Source organism: Pseudopodoces humilis, chromosome 28, assembly GCF_049639895.1.
Source record: "Pseudopodoces humilis isolate 2021_Gansu_Grassland_sample_001 chromosome 28, ASM4963989v1, whole genome shotgun sequence".
NCBI lineage: Eukaryota > Metazoa > Chordata > Aves > Passeriformes > Paridae > Pseudopodoces > Pseudopodoces humilis.
In genome coordinates this window covers 2638417-2659471 of record NC_142227.1, presented here as the reverse complement: position 1 = coordinate 2659471, position 21055 = coordinate 2638417, and the positions used below count along the sequence as shown (strand labels likewise).

General features: G+C 63.7%; 1 protein-coding gene across 3 annotated transcripts; it reads left to right on the top strand.

The window, feature by feature from the left end:
- The first annotated feature begins 512 nt into the window (after positions 1-512).
- ARID3A (AT-rich interaction domain 3A) lies at positions 513-19693 on the top strand. 3 transcript variants are annotated; one of them, XM_005531191.3, is made up of 9 exons: positions 513-613; positions 2991-3935; positions 4493-4808; positions 15778-15850; positions 16923-17106; positions 17299-17546; positions 17868-18164; positions 18243-18329; positions 18419-19693. In XM_005531191.3, exons 2-9 carry the CDS (start codon positions 3511-3513, stop codon positions 18616-18618), a joined length of 1830 nt encoding a protein of 609 aa, XP_005531248.2. In that variant the 5' UTR covers positions 513-613; positions 2991-3510; the 3' UTR covers positions 18619-19693. The 3 variants fall into 3 exon arrangements, with proteins under 3 accessions (XP_005531248.2, XP_087923930.1, XP_087923931.1); XM_088067804.1 differs by having other exon boundaries at positions 17868-18329; XM_088067805.1 differs by lacking the exon at positions 513-613 and adding an exon at positions 721-762 and having other exon boundaries at positions 17868-18329.
- The last annotated feature ends 1362 nt before the right edge of the window (positions 19694-21055 follow it).

Below are 21055 nucleotides of genomic sequence, written 5' to 3'. Positions count from 1 at the left end.
CCCGCCCCGGGCGTCGCGGCCGGTGGGGCACAGCGGGTGCTTCGAGGAGCCCCCGGAACCGGAGCTCGACGGCTGCCGGACCCCATGAACCCCGCGTGAATTCCCGCTGTACCCCGTGACCTCCCCCGTTATTCCCCGTGAACCTCCAGTTAAACCCCGTTAAAGCCTCATTAACCACCGTTAAACCCCCCCCCTCCCCGTTGCCCCTCGTTAACCGCCCCCCTTCGCGGCTCTACCGGGGCCCGCGCCCCGCACGGCGCCGTTCCCCCGCCCATCCGCGAGGCGGCGCTGCGGCCGCGCCCCCGCCCGGCCCCGCGGCCCCGCCGCGCGTAACATTTGCATGCGGACCAATGGCGGCGGGGGGCGGGGCGCTCCGGGAGCGCCGGGCCAATGAGAGCGCGGGGCGGGGAGGGGCGGGGCGCTCTGCGCTCGGCGGGCCAATGAGAGCGCGGGGCGGGGCGGCGCGGGGCGGAGCCGGGCCCCGCCGCCCCCCCCCCGCCCGCCCGCCCGCGGGGAGAGCAGCGCCGCGGGCCCCGCGCGCACCGGCCCCGCCGAGCCCGACCCCGGGCGGCCGCGGCTGCTATGCGGCTTCGCGGCGCACGGCCTGCACCGGGTAAGGGGGACGCGCCGCCGCACCGGTCCCGCGGATGGGATCGACACCGAGAACGGGACCCCCGCCGCGGCCGTGTCCGGGACCGGGAGTCGGGGGCTGGGCGGGACCGGGGCCGGGGACCGGAGCCCAGGACCGGCCGCCTCTCCGAGGTGGGCTGAGCCCTTCGCTGCCGGTGCTGGGCGGGAGCGCGGCGCCCCCTCTCCTCGCGGCCGCTTACCGGCCGCCTCCCCCACGCGGGGCTGGGGTTCCTCCCCCGCGGCCGTTCCCGGCCTTGACTCTCCGTTCTCCCCGGGCGCTGCTGTCCGGGCCGGGCAGAGCCCCGTGGCCCCGCCCTGTGCCCCCCCCAGGCCCGCGGTCTCCCGGGGTCCGGATGGTGGCCAGGTCGGGCCGACCCAGGCTCGCCTCTCCATGTCGGGGGCGGCTGTTTCCCCCCGTTCGCGGGACCAGGGCCCATTCGGGCCCCGCCGCCTCCGTGCCCGTTTCTTAGAACTGAGGGCCGCCGGTGCCACGTGCCGCCGGGAGCGGGGCTGGGCTCGGTTTCGGGGACGGGACTTCTGTCCGCCTGGGGTTCCCCAGCCCCGTCCGTCCCTGGGGACGGCACCCACCGGGCCCGGCCTGCCTGTCCTCCTCTTCTTCCTCATTCAGCCTCCACGATACCCCCAGAGCCTTTCCCGGCAGTGCCGGGAGCCCGCCTGGGGGTGTCCGGCCGCGGCCAGCCCAACCCCGGTGTCGGTGGCACAAAGACCCGTCCGTCACACCCCCGCTGCCTATTTTTAGCCGCTGTCGCTCCCGAGCACCTGCCCCGGGGACGCGGGTGACGCCGCCCCGAATCCCTCGCGGGACCCCCGTCACCGCCCCACGGCGGGGACGCACCGGGCCCCGTGGCCCCGAGCGGCCGGAGGGACAAAGGGGCACTGCTCAAGGTCACCGTGGCCGCCGGGCCGGGGTGCCACGGGGCCCTGGCTGTGGCCTCACCACTCCGGTTTCGCTGTGGAGAAGTGGCAGCGTGGCTCCGGCGCTGCCACGGCCCGCGGTGCCCGAAGAGGCAGTTCCACACCTGGTGCTGGCACCGAGTCACTCGGGGAGTCGTGGCCAGGCAGAGCCACGGCGGCGGCGAGGAGCACGTGCCCGGCTCGGTCTCGCTCCGGTTCGCTCGTGGACGGCGCAGGGGACGGGGTTCAGGTGCGGTGCCGGGCAGGAGCGCGGCCACGGCGGGTGAGCGGCTGCTCCGGGACGGGGAGCGTCTCTGCCGCGATTTCTCCTCCGTGGGGGCGAGACGGCGATGAGCAGGGTAGAGGAGAGGAAACTGAGGCACGGGCAGTGCTGGCCCGCTTGTGCCGCGCCCCTGCCGGTTCCCGGTGGAGGCGGTGGCGACGTGTCCGTCCATAGCGTGAGCCGAGCCCGGCCGGGCCGGGAGCAGATGTAGCCACGGCGAGGCGGGGGGGAAGCGGCTCCCGCCCGATCATCCGCGGCCCCAGCCCACACTGGCAGCAGGTTCCTCTTTCCAGAATGCGCGGGATCGTGGCGTAGCTGCCGGCCCCTGCGCGCCGCCGGCTGTCCTGGCCCCGCAGCCCCTGGGTCCGGCCCCACGCTCAGTCCCCGGGAGGGTCCTGGCGTGTGCGGGCAGCTGAAACCGGGTTTGCCTGTACACGGCACCACCGCGGTGCTGCTGTGAGCTCCTTCCCTGCCCTCAGCGCAGGCGAGGTCACAGCTGGGAGCTGGCCGGCCTCTGTGGCTGCTGGCCACCTCAGGTCTTGGGAGATCAGTGATAGAAGGGGTCCAGACCAGAGTGCTGGGGCATGGGGGTTCCGCAGGGCCCAGCTGTAATGTGCTGATCCCATCGGTGTTCTCCAGTGGGGCAAAGCGGAGATGAGTTGCTTGCAGCCTCACGTTACCTCGGAAGGCCCTCAGGGAAGGGGAACAAGGGGGCTCTGGGGGCAGTTGGCAGAGCCTGTTTGCCAGGGTTTCAAGGCTCTGCCTGTCCATCCCCCGGGATCTGCCCTGGGGTGCTTTGGGGCCCCTCCACTGTGCCGTGCAGACCCCCAGTGCTGCCCACACCCCAGTGCCATCACGATGGGCTCAGTGGTCCCTCCCCATGCCGTATGTACCCAGTGGGGATGTGCCTTGTCCCCTGTCGGGGTCCCGGTGGACGTCTCTCCCCAGGGTCTGTTATCTGCGGGTGCGGGTCCAGCGGTATCCGCTGCCTGCAGGGCCGGGCTATCGGGTCTGGCAGGCCCCTTCCCCCTCCAGCAGCAGGCCCGGCCGCCCTATCTCATTAGCTCGAGATTAATGAGGCTCCTGTGCTGTCTTTAACTCCTTCCTGCTCACCAGCTCCTGCCCACAGTTCCACTGACCCTCTGCTCTACTTCTCCCACAGGTTTGCGCCGACGCCTGCCGGACACCGACCCGGCTGAGGATTAGAGACACTGGCCGTGAGCAGGGGACTCTGAGGCTGCCACCCCTGGAAAGTGCCAGGTCTGCAAGGGAAGGGGTGATGCACCGTGCTGCAGCTGCTGCCTGCTGAGCCCGAGGAGGAGTTCTGGAGCCTGCCTGGGACACTCCCCCTGACAACAGCAGCACCCCAATCCCAACAAGCAGCACCGAGCCTGCGACACGCCGTAGCCCTCAAGCCAAGGAGACGTCGGGCCAAGCCTGAGCGGGGTCAAGGGGCACGTTCCTCTTTCCTGACCAGGTGTCAATTCCTGCCCTGACACCCCGACGGCACTGCCCTCACCCCTCGGCAGCCCCCTCCAGGGCTGCCCTCCCCCGGCACTGCCCAGCTTTGGCCCCCAGCCCCGCTGGAGCGCGGCAGCCTGCCGGGCGCTGCCCCCCGGGCACTGCCCCCTGGGTGCATTGCCCCCCGCCCCCCCGGGGACCCCCCACCCGCCGGCAGAGCCATGAAGCTGCAGGCGGTGATGGAGAACCTGCAGCGGCAGCAGCGCGCACGGCTGCAGCAGGCGCTGGAAGCGCGGCAGCAGGAGCAGCAGCAGCCGCCACCACGCTCCACATCCCCCCCGGCGCAGCCCTCGCAGCCCCCGGGGCATCCCCCTGCCAGCACCCCGGCCCGGGGCCGTGGGCAGGATCCAGCCCCGGTGCCCTCGGAGGAGGGAGCGGAGCCTGAGAGCGCGCACATCCAGCGGGCACAGATGGCTGCCCTGGCTGCCATGCGGGCGGCCGCCGCTGGCCTCAGCCACTCGCCCAGCCCCGGCCTGTCGGATGAGAGCCAGGCCTCCGAGGAGGAGGAAGAGGAGGAGCGCGGTGAGGAGGAGGAAGATGGCAGCGGGTACCAGCAGGAGATGGGCTCCGAGGAGGAGGAGGACCTGTGAGTGTACTCGGGCAGTTCTCATGAGTTTGGGGAAGGGGCAGGGAAGTGGCACAACACTGGTGGGTTTGGGCACAGCGTGCTGGGAAGGCTGCGGGGGTCCCGTGGCTTGGAGCGGGTTGTGGATTAGAGCTACTGGGATATTTCAAAGCAGGAGATGCTGGGAGCAGTGGCTCGGCTCTGTGGCTGTGATTCCTCGTGCTAGGTTGCCACAACGTCCCATCTCTGCCCAGCAGCCACATAGGGCTGTGACAGAGGACCCTGGGCTGGCATTAAATTATGCAGGACCCTTGGCTGCCTCCAGCACGCATCCTGTCAGGGCAGGGCCAGGCCAGGAGCCATCTGGCAGAGCTCTGTGATGGAGCTGCTCCTGGGATGCCGGGGGCCGGCCGTGCCCGCAGAGCTGCCCCCACCAATGGGCTGTACCGGGCTCCACTGTGTGCTGGGCGTGTGGTCCCAGCCCCACAGCTGGGGAGGGCCTGTGGGGCAGGGAGGAGAGAGGGATGGGCCTTGGGAACCAGTGTGGGACCAAACCTCTCCTCTCCCCCTGGTTCCAGAAAGGGCAAATGGGATGAAGATGACTTTGAAGAAGACTTGGGTGAGGAGGAAGAGGAAGAAGAAGAGGAGGAGGAGGAGGAAGACTATGAGGAAGAAGAAGACATGGGAGAGGAAGGGCTCAGCTCAGCAGAGGCGGTGCGGGCAGGCACAGGATCCCTGCTGCTCCGCAAGCCCCCAGCACCCCAGCACTACCGGGGGGAGCCACCACGGCTGCCAGGGGGACAGGAACGGCTGCCCCCCGGCCTGGGCCATGCTCAGCCCCCGCCACCGGCACCTGACCATGGTGACTGGACCTACGAGGAGCAGTTCAAGCAGGTATGTGCCCACCCAGACACGCGTCCCTGCCGTGCATTCCCTCTCCCTGCTTTGAGTGTCCTCGCGAGCGCGGGGAGATGCCTCCGGCAGTGCTGCCTCCAGCAGTGCTCTCCTCGGATCCAGCTGCTGTTGTCATTAGGAATGCATGGGATTTCTCTGGGGTTTTACTGCTGGCCTCAGTCTCGCCCCCTCCCTGGTTGGGTGACTCTGAGTGGATCCTGTGTCCGGGTTGTCCAGGCAGACAGCGTGACTGGGTATGCCGCAGGGATCCGGCAGGATTCTTGCTGAAAATTTTGAAAAAATCACCCCAAACTTGCAAATCTGATGAGTCTCTTCTCCACTCTCCCAAAGCCATTTTTCATGAGGACCTGTCTCTCATCACCATCACTACGGAGGTGATGCCTGGCAGGACAACTCCGGCCCCATGGATGCTTGGTGGGGGTCAGACAACGAGGCCAGCGTGTTCCCACTCTCCCAGCGCCAGAGCTGGCTGCAGTGCGCTCTCACTGATAGAAGAAAACGTGCTGCAGCCAGGGCTCCCCAGGGGCCACTCGGCACTTTTGATGTGTGCTTAAATACATTGGAGTTTAGGGCTGGGGGAAGGGGAAGGACCAGCAGCAGCAGATGGGACCCAGATGGAGTGGCCAGGGCACGGTAGCCTTTCAGGAGGGATGCGACCACCTCTGCCCCTTCACCTTCAGGAGGCTGTCGCATCCCTTCCAAAATGGGGGAAGGGGCTGCTGGGATGTACCGGCACATCTGGATGTGGGCAGGCTCAGAACAGGGCTGGTGGAGGGAGCACCAGCAAGCACGGAGCATGTGGCCATCCTGGCACTGCCCAGCTGTGGTGATGGAGGGATGCTCCTGTCCAGCTGTAGGGGTGGAAGGATGCTCCTGTGCACCCCTCATGCCGCTGCACCCACGCCACCTTCTCTTCTTGTGGTTTCTCTCTCTTGTGCTTCCTGCTGCCGGGGAGCGAGGGGCCAGGGCCATGAAGTCGTAGCTGTGAAAAGACTTTTCAATACCGCAGCTCTGATCTTCCTGTTTGTCAGCATGTCAGTGCCGTGGTCCAGGCCATAGCCTCTGCCAGGTCCCCTATCACAGCCACGGCACTTGGGAACACCAGCCCCATTCCCAGCACTTCCTCTGCCCCCCAAGCTGTGCCCCGTCTCCCTGAGCATCCCCTCTCCCTCCGTGTCGCTTCCCGGAGTCACTGGGAAGAGCCCGGCTCGGTGGTGAACGGTGGAAGCAGCCGGAGGGGGTTGGAAAGCCTCCGTGGGCGGAGGAGCGGAGGCGACGCACTGGGCCCAGAGAGGCTTTCCCCGGCACGTCAGCCCGCGCGACCGCGCTTGGATCGCGGCCGCTGGACCGGGGCCAGGGGGTTGCTGGCGCAGCCGGTGCTGGCCGGGAGCTCCTCCTGGCTGGCCTCCAGCGCGTGCCGCTGGGCTCCATCCCAGCCCAGCTGGCGCGGCCTGGGAAGAAGCAGCAGGAATGTAAACAGCGAGGGCAGCACGGGGCAGGGGATGCCGTACCCCATCCCCGCTCCTTGCTGGGGTGGAGGCGCCTTAGGGGGAACCCCGGCAGCTCCGGGGTGCCCGACCACAGCAGGGTCCCTGCGTGGGTGAGCCGGCAGGGACGTGGTGCTGTGCGTGGCTGTGCCAGTGTTCTGACTGCCTGCTCTGTGAGGAATGGGCTCTTTTGGGGCCCAAGGAGCTCCTCGGCACCAGCAGGACCCCTGCTCTCTCACCAGCTCTGATGCTTCCCCAGCTGTCCAGCTCTCCCTGCTGGGAGTTTGGATCCAGTCTGGATTCAGCTCTGGTTGTGCTGGTGCTGCCGGCATCCTTGGCCCGTGGGTCTCTGTCCTTGAGAACACGGTTCTCACCAGGCTGTGCCACCACGCAAGCCCTGTGCGGGTCTCCACACCCAAACCCCGGCAGCCGGGGGCTGCCCCCATCCTCCACTGCCAGGTTTTATTGACCCATCTGGGACAGATTCCTGTGAACCGGTGCTCGGCTGAGCCGTGGGGGGCCGGAGGGAGGAGGAGGGGGCCCAGTTCAAGGGAGGAGGAAGGGGAGGGCGTGAGGAAGAGTTATGGAGGTGAGGGAGGTTAGGGAGCCGGCGCGTGGCACCTCCCCATCCCCAGGGACGGCTACTGCACAGGCAGAGGTCAGCTCGGCCTGACCCAGGCGCTGCCGGCGCGGGCAGCAGAACAAAGGAGCCCCCGGCGCAACGGGGAACTCGGGGGCAGCGCTTACCGAGGGCACCGTGGCTCCTTGGGCTGAGGGGGAAAGGGGGCATTTTCTGGGTGGGAAGAGGCTCCCCACGGGAAATGGTTAAAAATCCAGCAGGCTCCTGCCAGCAAGGGGCTGCTGGAGATAAAACTGTTCTGAGTTCTGTGCCCCCAGCACTGTGGGGGTTCTGCTGCTGCTGCCCCCCCCAAGATACCTCCTCTGACCTTTCTGTTTCGTTATTGCTATTACTGCTCCCCGCTAATACCGGGAGTGGGAGCTCCTGGTGTAGTGGCAGCCCCTGGAGCTGGAGTTTCTGGTCTCTACCTCTTTTGGAGTGTCTTGTGCTGCTGGTGCTCCCTCAGGCGTGGGCACCCTGCACGCCAGTACCCCTTCCCACATCACAGGAACTGGAGGAATCCATCTCCCTGTGTTCATCTGGCTGCAGCAGCCAGCACTCTCCCTCTGGGGTTCTCCATTTTGGGTGCTCCCTTTTGGGATGTCCTGCAGTGGCTGCCTCAGACTGATGTTTAACCCCCGATTTCTGCTTCAGGAAGGATTTAAAGAGTCACCACAGTGCCAGTGGGAGGCTGTGCCGGCTGGGGGGGTTTTGGGGGGTGCTGGTGCTTCAGTGGGGCAGGAGGTTTCTTGTGTTGGGGACATCTGAGCCATGCTGGTGGCACACGGGCGCAAAAACCTCAGCCCTTATCTCGCGTGGTGCAGCGCACCCCGAGATACGGCGTTTCAAAGTGCAGTGGTGAGGGAAAAATAAACCGAAAGCAACTCGGCGACCTCGGCAGGGCTGCGGGGGTGGGTGAAACCGGACCCCCCCTCCACCCAGACCAGCCCCGCACACATGGCTGGTGGAGCTGGGATTTTCCAGGAGGATCTGGAGGAGCAGAGAGCCCATACATACCTCCTCTGAATCCCCAGGAGCTGGTTAAAGCATGGGGGATCCCCTCTGAACCCCTTTCTCCCGTGGATTATTCTCCTTTTCAAAGCCCAAAGCCAGCTGGGGGCGTGGGGCCTGAGCAGGGGCCCCGTGGCCTCTTAACGAGGGCGGGAGGGTCCATTTACTTTCTTTAAAATATTGATTAGAGCTTTATTGCATTAGCCAGCCGAGCGGATGAGCCGCCCCCGGGGAGGGTGAGGGGGCCCCTGTGCGGGGAGGGGGGACCCGAGTGTCATCACACGGCCGGGGGCCACTGCCCCCCACCCAGAGGCAGTTTGGCTTCCAGATAAGGGGGAGTGCTCTGGGGCCCCCGGTTGGGCGCTGCTGTGCCGGGGAGGTGATTGCGGTGCCTGGCCAGGCCAGCAGCAGATAACACAGGCAAGAAGGGGACCTGAGAAGGACAGGACTTTGGGTGCAGTGGGGGAGTCACCAGTGGACCCCTCCCAGGAGGAGAGCTGCGTCCTCCCCCCTCACCCCACACAGCCATTGCCCCTCTCACCCTGCACCACTGCCCAGCCTGCCGTGGGGTGCTCCCCAGCCAGGGATCCGGCACAGTAATTGGCTCATAGTGCTCAGGGAGCATTCCCGGGGCTGTAATCCCACCAGATCCCTGGCCAGAGGTCAGGGACTTCTCGGCGAGAGCGGCTTAGCCGCCGAGTGCCTCCCCCAGCCAGACGCCTGGGTGCTCACAGGTGCTGGTCCCGGCATCTGGGCACCCGTGAAACCATTTCTCCAGACAAGACCCAGGATGATTAATGAGGTTGAGGGACAGGGGACACATCCATCCTGCTCCAGGTGCTCAGCCAGGACCTTCACCCAGCTGGACTGTGCCCCTGACACCCCTTCTCTTGGGAACTGGGCTGGCTCCCCGCAGCCTGGGCATCACCTGGTGATGTCCCCTCCAAAGCCCCATTTCCCCCATGCCTTGACCCCCCCAGAGCCTCAGTTCCCCCCACCCCTGGCCCCCCCAGAGCCCTGTTCCCTCCATGCCCCAGCCCCCCGGGCTGACTCAAGGGCTGCGGAGGTGGCGGCCGCCTCCCCTCTCAGCACAGCTGAACTAACAGGGTTTATTTAAAAGGGGAAAAAAAAAAAAGAAAAGAGCGGCGCAGGGAGCGGGGCCTTTGTCAGCAGAGCCCCCCGCCCCCACCGCAGCATTGGGCAAGGGCAGCGTTGCTCCATCACCCTATTTCTGGCCCAAACCGCAGGAGAAATGGCAGCTGGTCCCAGGGCCCAGCCGGACATGCTGCAATCAGGGGCCAGGGCGGGGGTGGTTTGGGGCTGGGGGGCCCCCCTGCTCTGAGCCCCTGGGGCAGCCAGACCGGGGGCTCAGGGTGCATCTGACCCACTCCCTGACCCTTCCCATGGGTCACTTAATCTGCCTGTGCCTGGGTTCCCGCTCTGGCTGGAGCTCGGGATAATCCACCCTTGCGCTGGGGCTGCTGCAGGCCGGGGCTCACCCCTGAGGAGAGTGTCCCCTGCTCCCCTGCCACCCACGGGGAGGATGTGGCCGTGTCACTTCTGTGGCAACCGTTTTTGGGAAAGGGCTTCCCTGTCCCCCCACAGCAGCTGGCTTGGGGTCTCACCCTGGTACAGGTGGCAGTGGGAGCACCCAGGCAGGTCCCAGCCTGAAACCCCTTCAGCAAAGGGCTTCACCTCTTGCCTCCATTTCCCCACCTGCCCACATCCCCTGTGGAGCGTCCAACTTGGGCACCGGTGCCTGATTTTGGAGATTCCAGCACCTGGGACATGCTGTCCCACGCTGCCACCTGCTCGGGTGCCACAGTGGGATGGGGTCTGTCACTCCGGTGCCATCACAGTGCCCACCACCACCCCCTCCTCTCAGTGCGAGGAAACCATGAGGTTTTGGCAGTGCTAGAATAGCTCAGGGGTGATGGTTCCCGGGGCTGACAGCCCACAGCTGGCTCCTGTCAACCCCATCTGCGGCTGCTGGACCTCTTCCAGCTCCTGCAGCGGCTTTGTGGTGGAGTTCCCAGGCGTTCTGTGCACCCTGGCCCTCCCCACGGGACCCCTGGGACCCCCACCACGGTGCCGACGGAGGGCAGAGGTGCAGGACCTCGCATTTCAGGAACAGATTTGCAATTAGCCAAATCCCAGCGGGCGGTGGAAGCCCCGGTGACTCATCTGCCAGGGCTTACCGCGATCCCCTTCTAAGACGATCATTTACATATGGTGGAATTTAAACCCCCGTCCTGGCTTCCAGGCCTCGCTGCAGCCACCGCACCCGGGTCAGGTCCTTGAGGGTCTTGGCCCTCCAGCCCTCAGGAGCTTCACCCTGGGAGGTTTGGGAGTCACACAGGAGGGACAGCCCAAGCTGGGGGCTCGCCAGGTACCCCAAGAGTTTGAGTTGGCTGCCCTGGCCACATTTCCCCAGCTCAGTGCTGCATAGCTTGTTCTCAGCTGCCCTCCCTGGGTCTGCCTGGTGGCAGGAGCTAGCCTGGTGTCCTTCCTCAGACGAGCTTTCTCAACAGCTCCTGACTCCACTGGATTAATATTTGTACAAGGTCCAGTGTGATAGCAAGCATGTGTCAAGGGCATGCAGCAGCACGCACACGGCAAGGGCCGGGAGAGCCGCCGCTGCCGGGCTGGCTCCAGCCGGCGGCTTGGCCTGACCGAGGGAACAGCCCCAGCACCCCAGTTCCCCCTCCGTGACCCTTCACCAGCCTGTGCCACACGTCCGCATTCAGACACGGAACCAGTTTTGATTCCAGCCATAGCCTGGCACGCTGCCACCCAGCAGCGAGCTGCCTTCGGAAACGCCACGGCAGCAGGAATCGCTTCCTCCTCTGCGGGAAGGCAGCGAACAGCAGCGTCCCGGAGCCGCCGGGACACGGATCCCGGGAGCTGCCGGCTGGCTGGGCACAGCGGCCCGCGCCGTGCTGGGGAGGGCGGCCGACAGCGCACGGACAATGGGGGGTCAGGGAGGTTAAATGGTGACTAATTCGCCCATTCAGCGTCCCCTCCGCCGCTCGGGGGACACACACCGCCGTGCCGTGACACCCGCCGTGCCGTGACACCGCCCGCGTACCCCCAGGGTCACCCGCATGACTCCATCCCCCAGCCTGTGTGGGGAGGAGGTGGGCACCGGGTGGTCTCGGGAACCCCCAGACTCCCGGGCCGATGGTGGGGGATCGGGACTGGGTTTGTCACTGGGTGGATCCTTTGCCCACCGTGTCCCCTGGCCCGAGGAGGAGGCAGCGGTGCAAAGAGGCACCTGCGGTCGGGCCGTGTCCCCCGTGGAGGGGACAATGCTGGGAACTGGTGTGAACAATGGTGCCGACGGAAGCTCCCGGGCCCCCTCCCCAGCTGCCCCCGCGGAAGCGGCCCCCCAGCCCAGCCATGCTCCGGCGGCAGGAATCCCGCCGGGCCGGTCAGTGGAGTCACCGCCGGCCCTGGCCATGTGGGCGAGGCTCCCGCCAGCACATCCCCCACGAGCGAGGTGTTGGGAGATTTCTGGGGAGGGGGCACACACATCCCTGCCCCCAGCAGCCCCTTCGCACAAGGGGCTGTGCCCTGGGGGGGCTCGCAGGGGATTAGGGATGGGGACAGCCAGGGGTGACCTGTACCTAAGCCGAGCGCTTTATCTGTGTAGGAATCTGCTCCGGGGCTGGACGCTCCCTTTGCCCTTCCCCGGGAGGGACTGGCCCCAGCAAACCCCGCACCCCACACCGGGGGGGCTGTGCCTGGAGAGGGGCTGCAGCCTCGGGCACCCCCAGCCCTGACCCAGCCATCGCCTTACGGGAAAGTCACGTCCCCAGCGCCTCCAAAACTCTGCATCCCGGAGCCCTCGCCAATCCTTGGTGCTGGTTTTTACAAATAACTTTCTTTTTCTGAATAAGTGCCCTCTCCGACCCCACTGCGGGTCCCGGCGTGCCAGAGGCCGGGGGCTGTGTATGGGCTGGGAGTGGGACGGGAAACACGCCATAAATGTGTTTATTCTTCGTTAAACAACTCGTTAGTGTGCGCGGGCTCTTCCCCAGCCCAGCGTGGCCCCTCGGCTGCCCGCTGGACAAAGGGATGCATCCCCGGGGGCTGCCAGAGGAAGGAAGGCAAGAAAAGGAGAGGAGTAGCCCCTCAGCCTGTCACTGCTGGTCCTGCTACCTGCCGAGACAGGGTGGGCTCTCCCCGCCGCTGCCTGCATTGTGTTTTTTCCTTAAATACAGGAATTTGGGAGAGTTTAGCCCCTGGAAGGTGGAGGTTGCCACCAGCCCCCAGCCCTGCTGCAGTGGCCCTCGGGTCTGTCCCCAGTCCCGGCTCACGTCACGGTGTGCACGTCCCAAACCGGTTTTGGAGGGAAGGAGGAAAACCGAGAGTGTTGCCACTTCCTGGCGATGGAAAAGAAACTTGAAAATTAATCCCCGAGGCCTGAAAACCCGGAACCAAGCGGGGGGGAAGGGGAGGTGTTTTTAACTCGGACGTGGGATGCAGGGACACAGACTCCAGCACGACGCCTCATGGGGCAGACAAGGGCCTGCCAAAGGGGAGATTTGCCTGGCACCGGCATGACCCCCGGCATTCCCGGAGCCTTGTGAAATGGTGCTTCCCCTCCTCCTCGTAATTGCCCCCCTTGCCCCAGCTCGGGGGGAGGTCGGACCCCCGGCACGTACCGCGCCCGTGCCGAGGGCTCTCCTGCATTCCTGGCATTGCCAAGGGGCCGCCTCCCGCCCGCCCTTTGAAAGCCAGCGGGTTGGGATTTTCCTGTAATCTGGTTTGAAACATTAATCCGGTCATCCACACCAAACGCCGGGCCGGCATCCTGCCGGGGCGCTGGGCCGGGGTCAGGGCCACCCGCCCACCGCCTGCCTAATTCCTCCTCCACTTAATTATAGATCTGCTGGCAACGGCCATCTGGCTCCGTGTCCTCAGCCGGCCGGGGGCCGGGGCCAAGGGGGCTGCACTGCGGCCAGGTGGGCTGGACAGTGTGGCCAGAGCCAGCCGTGCCGCTGGCATCAAGCTTTCACACTGGGGTGGGTCAGCACTGGGAGCGCAGGGTGCGTGGAGGCAGAACCCCCAGCCCAGGGGACTCTCAGGGAGGTGGGGGACATCTCCAGGTGCCCCCAGCCAGTCTGGGGTGGCTGTGCCGCAGCATCCCCTGGCACCGCACTCTGCCGTGGGGGACCCCATGGTAAGAGGATATTCCCGGGGCAGCTGCGTTATGGATTAAGTCGTTTCCACTTCCCTAATTACAAAACATAAATGTATTGACTCAGCGGCACAGGGTGGCCTTGCCTGCAACTCCTGCCCGCCGGTACCTTTGCACCGAGACGCTGCATGTCCCTGCAAGGAGCTGCCTTTGAGCTGAGCAGAAGCCAGGGCCGAGAGCAGGAGGCAGGGCACAGGCAGGGATCAGCACCAAGCAGGCAAAAGACTCAGCACCTGCTGATTTCGGTGTAGCAGTGCCAGCAGCTGCCAGCCTGCGCCAAGCTCAGCTGCGCACTGGGTTTCACATGCTGCAGAAACCAGAACGTTTCTGTTCCTCAATTTGCATTGTGAGCCCCGCTGTCCCAGCTGTCCTGCGCTGCCGTTGGGGCTCACGGGGCGCCGGCTGCTTTGCCGTTGGCTGCGGATGGCGTCAATGCAAGGAAATCCTGCGAGGGGCTGCTGGGAGTCACTCATCTCTGTCCCCTTCCGTATCTTGCCTGTGCGAGGGGGCGAGGGGGAACGGGGCTGGTAAGGGAGGACAGGGGCAGCTTGGCAAATGCCACTTTGTCACACACCACAGCGCACACCGGGCACGTCCCGGCCATGGCTGGGCATGTCCTTGCCCCACAGTGCTGCTGGATGAGCGGCTTGGGCAGGTGCCCATCGCTGGCAGTTGGTTCTGCTGGCAGTGGCAGAGCTAAACCACGGTTTGGGGGGTCCCAAGGGGAGCCTGTTTCTCTGCTTGGCACTGCAGTGGTCAGTGAGCAGCTGCCAAGGGCAGCAAAGCTGTCGAAGTCTTGCCAGTAACTGTCAGCAGCAGCTTGTGCAACATCCTTTGCCCGGCAGCCGTGGCGGGTGTGTCGGCTGGGCTGTGAGGTCACCGGGCAAGAACGGGGATCCCTCTGCCCACCATCCCTGGGGACCCCCATGAATTCATCCCAGTTGGGCAGGGGTCAGAGAGTGGCTGCAGCCAGCTGAGCGTGGCTTGGGACCACCAGCCAGCACACAGGGCAGCTGCCCGCCGCGGCCACTAATCCCCCTGTCCTGGCCGGCCACGCTCTCCTCAGCTGACGGTTAATTTTCTTTCATCCTCTTAAACGTGTCCTTCCCCTCGGGACTGAGTCATGGAGGGGGGGTGGGGATCATGACCCCAAGGGTCTTGGCAGATGAACCAGCGTGTTTGGCACTTCCCCAGGATGGCTCCACACCCCGCAGGATCGGGTGCCGGGGAAGCCCTTTCTCTGTGTGTGGCTTTCCTGCTCAAGGAAATGGGGGAGGCTGGATTGGCACCAGCCCAACATCCCTCAGCTGGCACAAGTAGCCTGGTGCAGCTCAGCCCCAATAATCACGGCGGTGGCGCTGTGCCCTGGCTCACTCCCTCCACACCAGACCCCTTGCTGGAGCTCTGGGGTGGGAGAGGGGCTTTGAGGGTCTCTGCCGGTGTTGCTGGTGACTCCTGCCCTTGCCCTGGGGGTGTGCAAGGGACTGGTCGAGCCTGCCAAGTTTCCCAGGGGAACTAAGGGGGTTTATGGCCCCGCTTATCATGCGGCCCCATTGATCCCTTTGATCGGCGCCAGCGGGCGAGTCCAGCCCTGCGGGATCCGGATCCTCCCTGCAGGGCTGCAGGAGGAGGGGGCTCAAGCCCCTCGCTCACAGCCAGGACGATGCCCACACCCATCCACCTGCTCAGGGTCCTGGTGCCACAGGGCGTAGCCATGGGGGGAGTGGGCACATCGGTGACGCAGTGACCGGCAGCGGTGGCCCCACGGTGCGTGCCTGGTGTATTATGGAGGGGTATTTATAGGCCCCTCCCGGCCCCTCTGGCAGTTGTTCAGAGCTGTCATTGAGAAAAGCGGAGCTGTGGTGGCCACCCCTGTTGGTGTTTGGCCCCCACAGCCTCTGCTCCAACACCCTTCGCGGGATGGGGGGGGATTATCCACCAGCCTCCAGGCAGAAACAGCGCTGGGCTTCGGGAGAGGCCACGTGGCGTGGCGTGGTGTGTGCCTCCGGTGTGCCGGGCGCTCCGACCGCCCGATCCTGCGCCATAAATCAGGCAGGAATGTGCCGGGCTGGCGGGCTGGGGGTCCTGGCTGGAGGTGCCCCAAGCAGAGCTGGTGATTGAGGTGCAGCGTGTCAGAGCCTGGCCCAGCTCTGCCTTTCTCAGTGCAGGACACGTCCCTGCAGGGCCATGGCACACAAGCTCACGTCAAGGCACATGAGGTGCTGGCTCCCGGCCATGGCTCTCTGTGGCACCCCAAGCGTGGAGGGACCGTGCTGAAGCGTTGCTGTGCTGAGCAGGCAGTGGATGCTAAAAATAACCGGGATCAGCTTTCCCGGGAGGAGCCGGGGCCAAGCACGGCGCTGGCAGCCTGGGAGCCACTCTGGCCATGATCCCAGCACCGGCATCCCGGAGCTGAGCTCCGAGCAGGGCGGGCAGAGAATGGAACAGTGGGGCACAGGCAAAGGTCAGCCCAAGCTACAGGAGCCACCTTGACCCATGCAGGGATCCCCGTGAGCCATTTGGTGTCCTTTGAGCCACACGGCTGCTGCAGTGGAAGCCGGGGGTCTCAGGTGGGGGGACACACGGGTTAAGGGGGTTTTTGAGCATCTCTCTGTTCTCCTCATGCAGCTGTACGAGCTGGATGGTGACCCCAGGAGGAAGGAGTTCCTGGACGACCTCTTCAGCTTCATGCAGAAGCGAGGTGAGTCCCCAGCTTCGCTCTCACCCTGTGTCCCCACGCCCACTCTGTGCCCACCCTGCTCCACCACACCCACCTTGCGTCCCCCACATCCCCCCCAGGGCCTGGGGTTCATTTCCTTGCCCCTCGTTAGTGCCCCGAGGTCACGGCTCCGGCTGAGCTGCTGGTTAATCTTTAACCCCTCAGCACAACAGGGTCAAACCTGCTGGGCTGGATCCAGTGCCTGCGGCCCCCCCTCCCTTCACCCATGGCACCCAGACCTGCAGCCCCTCCCCACACAGCACCCCTGGCTGTGTGCCCCCTCTGCCCATTCCCTGGGTTATTCCAGGGGGCAAAGCCCCTCGCTGTGCCCTCTGGCCGAGGAGAGGCCACGGAGAGGGGGGCCAGGGGTGGGAAGGGCTGAAAGCCAAGCGTGCTCCTGCTCGAGGGTCTGGCTCCCGCGTGGAAAACAGCGCTGGAAGTGCTGACACAGGGCTGGCTCCGGCCCTTTGTCACACAGAGTGCACTGGGAAGGCACGTGTGCCTGCACAGCGGGGCTGGGGCTGCTGGCTGGGTCCCCCAGGGTTCCCCTGGCTCTGTCCCCTGGGGTTCCTCTGTCTGTGTCCCCTGTGGTCCCCCCACTTGCATCCTCTGGGGTCACCCCACCTGCATCCTTTGGGGTCCCCCAGAGCCCCCTCACCGCAGGGCTGGGAGGGGAGGGATCCCAATGAGGGAGGAGGTGCTGCCAGCCCCCTCCTCTTGTTGGAGGGATGACTCCCCCCGGCTCATAGGAGACCCTCACAGCCGGATTGTGCCGCCCCCGTTATAAATAACTCGCGTTGCGGGTGCTGGCTCAGCCCGAGGAACCGGCTCGGCCGCGATGGGGCTGTGGCTGGAAACCGAGTTTCTGTTTCCTTTGTTCGGGGCTGATCTCGGCGGGAGGGCCCAGGGGGAAGAAGGGGACGGTGGAAGGGGAGGGAGGAGCAGGAGCCCCCCCAGCCTCTCCATTGCCCCGCGGGGGTCTCGGCAGCTGCGCCCCAACTTCGGGTAAGAAAGCAGCACCCCAGACCCGCTCTCTCCTCCCGCCGCTCCCCAGGGACCCCCGTGAACCGGATCCCCATCATGGCCAAGCAGGTGCTGGACCTGTACATGCTGTACACGCTGGTGACCGAGAAGGGGGGGCTGGTGGAGGTCATCAACAAGAAGCTGTGGCGGGAGATCACCAAGGGGCTGAGCCTGCCCACGTCCATCACCAGCGCGGCCTTCACCCTGCGCACCCAGTGAGCGTGGGCTCGGAGGGGAGGGGAGAGGGGCGAGTCCTTGGGGGTCCCTCTGCCCTGTGTAGGGGAGGGAGGCTCAGCACAGCCCTGTGTGTGAGCAGTGGGGAGGGAGCAATGGAGTGGCACACAGGAAGGGGTGCCCAGGCACTGCGTCACCCTCACCATCCCTGCCTGTGTCCCATCCGGCCGCAGGTACATGAAGTACCTGTACCCCTACGAGTGTGAGAAGCGTGGGCTGAGCAACCCCAACGAGCTGCAGGCGGCCATCGACAGCAACCGGCGGGAGGGCCGGCGGCAGGGCTTCGGCGGCTCCCTCTTCGCCTACTCGCCCGGCGGCACCCACGGCCTCCTCTCCTCGCCCAAGCTGCCAGTGCCGGCGCTGGGGTTGGCATCTGCCACCAACGGCGGGGCCATCACGCCGGGCAAGAAGATCAAGAAAGGTAATGATTGTTCTGGGGTCTGCCTGCTCCAGGGTTGGGCTGCTGCGGGGTCCGGATGCCGCGGGGTCTGGTTGCAAGCTGAGCCCCCTCCTGGCCCTGGGAATAACAGAGAGAGCTGGGGGAAGTGGGCAGGGGGGTGATGCTCCTCTCCCCTCCATGGGCTCCAGAACTCAGCCCGGGGACCCTGATTCCAGTCACCCATCTCTGACCTTTGGAGGGACAGCAGGGCACCAAACTGTTGTGCCGAGGCCGGGGACACCCTGGGGTGGTGGCATCCACCTACCCCTGTGCCCCCATCCCTGACACCTGCTCCCCCGGCAGAGGAGGACTCTCCCATCCCCATCTCCATGCCCAGCCGGCTGCCGGTGTCACTGGCCGGGCACCCCGTGGTGGCCGCGCAGGCGGCGGCGGTGCAGGTGGCAGCGGCCGCCCAGGCCGCGGCGCTGGAGCAGCTGCGGGAGAAGCTGGAGTCAGGGGAGCCCCCGGAGAAGAAACTGGCGCTGGTGACGGACGAGCAGCAGCGGCTGATGCAGCGGGCGCTGCAGCAGAACCTCCTGGCCATGACGGCCCAGCTGCCCATGAGCATCCGCATCAACAGCCAAGGCACGCGGTCGCCAGGTCAGTGCCGGGCCCGGCCGCCCGCCCCGGCCGAGCCCCCGGCCCCGGCGGCCCCCGTAACGCGGCTCTCCCCGGCAGAGAACCGCCCGGACGCCGCTGCCGCCAGCAGCAACGGCACCAACAGCATCAGCATGTCCGTGGAGATCAACGGCATCGTCTACACAGGTGAGGGGCTGCCGCGGGTGGGTCCTGCCCCGCCGCCCTCCGCCCCGCACGGCCACGGCAGCAGCGGCTCAGCTTTGCTTTCTCCCCAGGTGTGCTGTTCGCCCAGACGCCCGGCCCTTCCTCCTCCTCTTCCTCCTCCTCCTCCTCTGCCTACAGCAAAGGCAACGGCGGCAGCAGCCGGAGCAGCGGCAGCAGCGGGGTGGGGAGCGGCAGTGGTGGGAACGTGCCCCCCGCCCCGGCCGGCCTGGCCGTGCCCCCCAGCTCTACCTCCAACAGCGCCTCGCCTTAACGCCCCCGAGCCTCGGGCTCCTCACGGCACCGGCGGCCGTGGGGGGACGGGGCCGCGCCGGGGGTCACCGCGGTCTCACCCGAGGTCTTGCCAGGGTCTCTCTCTCCGGGGTCTCAACAGGATTTCACCGGGATCTCACCAGGGTTTCATTGAGATCTCGCCTGGGTCTCACTGGGGTCTCACCAAGGGTCTCGCCCGAGGTCTTGCCAGGGTTTCTCCAGGGTCTCATCGGGGTCTCGATGGACTCTGCCCTTGTTCTCGTGTTGTTGGATTTTCCTTTTCCAGGCAGAAAAGCTTTAGCCCGGGGGGTTTTGCCGGAGCCGCCGGCTGTCCGGCTGCGCCGCTCCGGGACCGTTTACCTCACTCACATCACACTTTGCACTGTACATTTATTATTATTATTATTATAATTATTATTATTTTTTAACTCGTGTTACCTCCAGACAGACGCACGGACGCCTGCTGACGCGAGCTCTAGCGAAACCCCCCGGAATTCTAAAGGAAAAAGAAGAAAAAAAAACAAAAACAAAAATCCTAAAAAAAAAATAATTTGGAAATAGGGAGATATTTTATTCATTTCCATCCTTTTCCCTCCTTTGTTTTGGGAACTCCACTCTCTCTACAGGATTTTAAGAGGTTGTTTTTTGATTGTTTTGTTGTAAATAGCTTCTATTTTATTCTCAAAAAAAAAAAAAAATCAAACTTTTAACATGCAAATGATATATATTAGTCTTCATCAGGGAAAATGGGAGCTTGGAAAAAAGTTGGAATCTCCTTTCTCCTCTACTTATCGGTGGTTGGGTCCAGCTCTGCTCCTTCCCCCACCGGCAAATCCTAATTTTTATTCCTCCCCCTGCATAAAACTACTGTTTGAAGCCAGTTTGGGCTTATTTCCTCCAAAAACAAGCAGGATCCAGAGGATGGGGATGCTCGGAGCCGCAGGATGCTCCGGAGCTCACGGAGAACCCGAAGGACCTGAGGATTTATTTCAAGCCTCACAATCTCAGTTTGTTTTTTTACTATTTCCCCCCACACCCCCCCAAAAAAAAAAAAAAAAAAAAAAAAAAAAGAAAAATTCACCCACATCTGCGTGAGACACAATCCAACCCGATACCGAAACGCCCTCACCCCCCTCGGTATCTCCGTTCTCAGGTTCCCACCTGGAGCACAGGGTTTTTCCCCCTTCCCCAGGTGCCCCGGGGGGGGGGGGTCCAGGCTGCTGGGACCTCCCCCACCTTTATTTTTAATTTCACTCGGGGAAGTGGCGATCTCAGGGGATTTGGGGTTTTTCCAGCTGGGTTTTTTTTGTTGTTGTTGTTGTTTTCAACCTTTTTTTTTTTTTTTATTCCTGTGCTGGAATCCCTTTGGTGGCTCCATGGGGGGTGAGGGGGGTCTTGGTGGCTCCATGGACTCGTTTTGGGGGCGCCTGGGAGGGTCCGTCCAGCTCCTGCTGCTGTTGGGGTCCAGCCCAGCTCCCCGTGAGGAGAAATTCCAAGGGGGAATTTTCATGCCCAGGGTGGGCTTAGATTTTCTTAGTGATTTTTTTTTTTGCATTGTACAGTCACTATTTTGGGTTGTTTTGGGTTTTTTTTAATTATTTTCCCTCCCTTCCTTTCCCTGCCCCCCCCCCCCAACCTTTATTTTTGTTTTTGAGAGCGGGTGACTTTCCACTTTATTTTTCTTTTTTGCATATCGATTTAAAAATAATAAAAAAAGAGCCTAAATCAGTTTTTTTTTGGGGGGGGTGGGGGTTTGGAAAGAAAATTAAACTAAAGGAGCGGCCCCAGCTGCAGCCGCCCTCCTCCCCCCAGCGTTGCATATCTTAACTCAGGTAAAAAAGGAAAATGAGAAAAGAAAAAAAAACCACAAAAGACAAAAAAAAAAGGAAAAAAAGGAATAAAAAAATAAACCACATTCTACCTCTGAGCGCGGCGGCCTCGGGCGCACCCGGGGCCCCGGTGAAAGATTTCAGTTTTGCAAAACATTCAGGTATTGAGACTTTTTGATTATTATTAAAAAAAATAAAAATAAAAAATTAAAAAAAAAAAAAAGATAAAATAAACTTAAAAAAAACACTGAAAGTTTACATTTTATAATAACATTATTATACAGATTGTATTTAAACGTCAGAATATTTAAGACAATTGTAACCCTGTAAAGTGAAGAAATATTAAAAAAAAAAAAAAAAAAAAAAAAAGTTGTGTTGTTTGGGGTTTTTTGCCCTGGGGGGTGCCAGGGATGCCCACAGGGCTGTGGGGTGTCCATAGGGCTTCCTTATGGATTTGGGGTATCCCTGTGGGACTGTGAGGTGTCAGTGGATTTATGGGGTGATGATAGGATTATGAGATGTGCATGGGGTCCCCATAAACCTGTGGGGTGTCCAAGGGTACCCTCACAGCTGTGGGGTGTTCATAGGGTTCGCACGAAGCCATGGTGG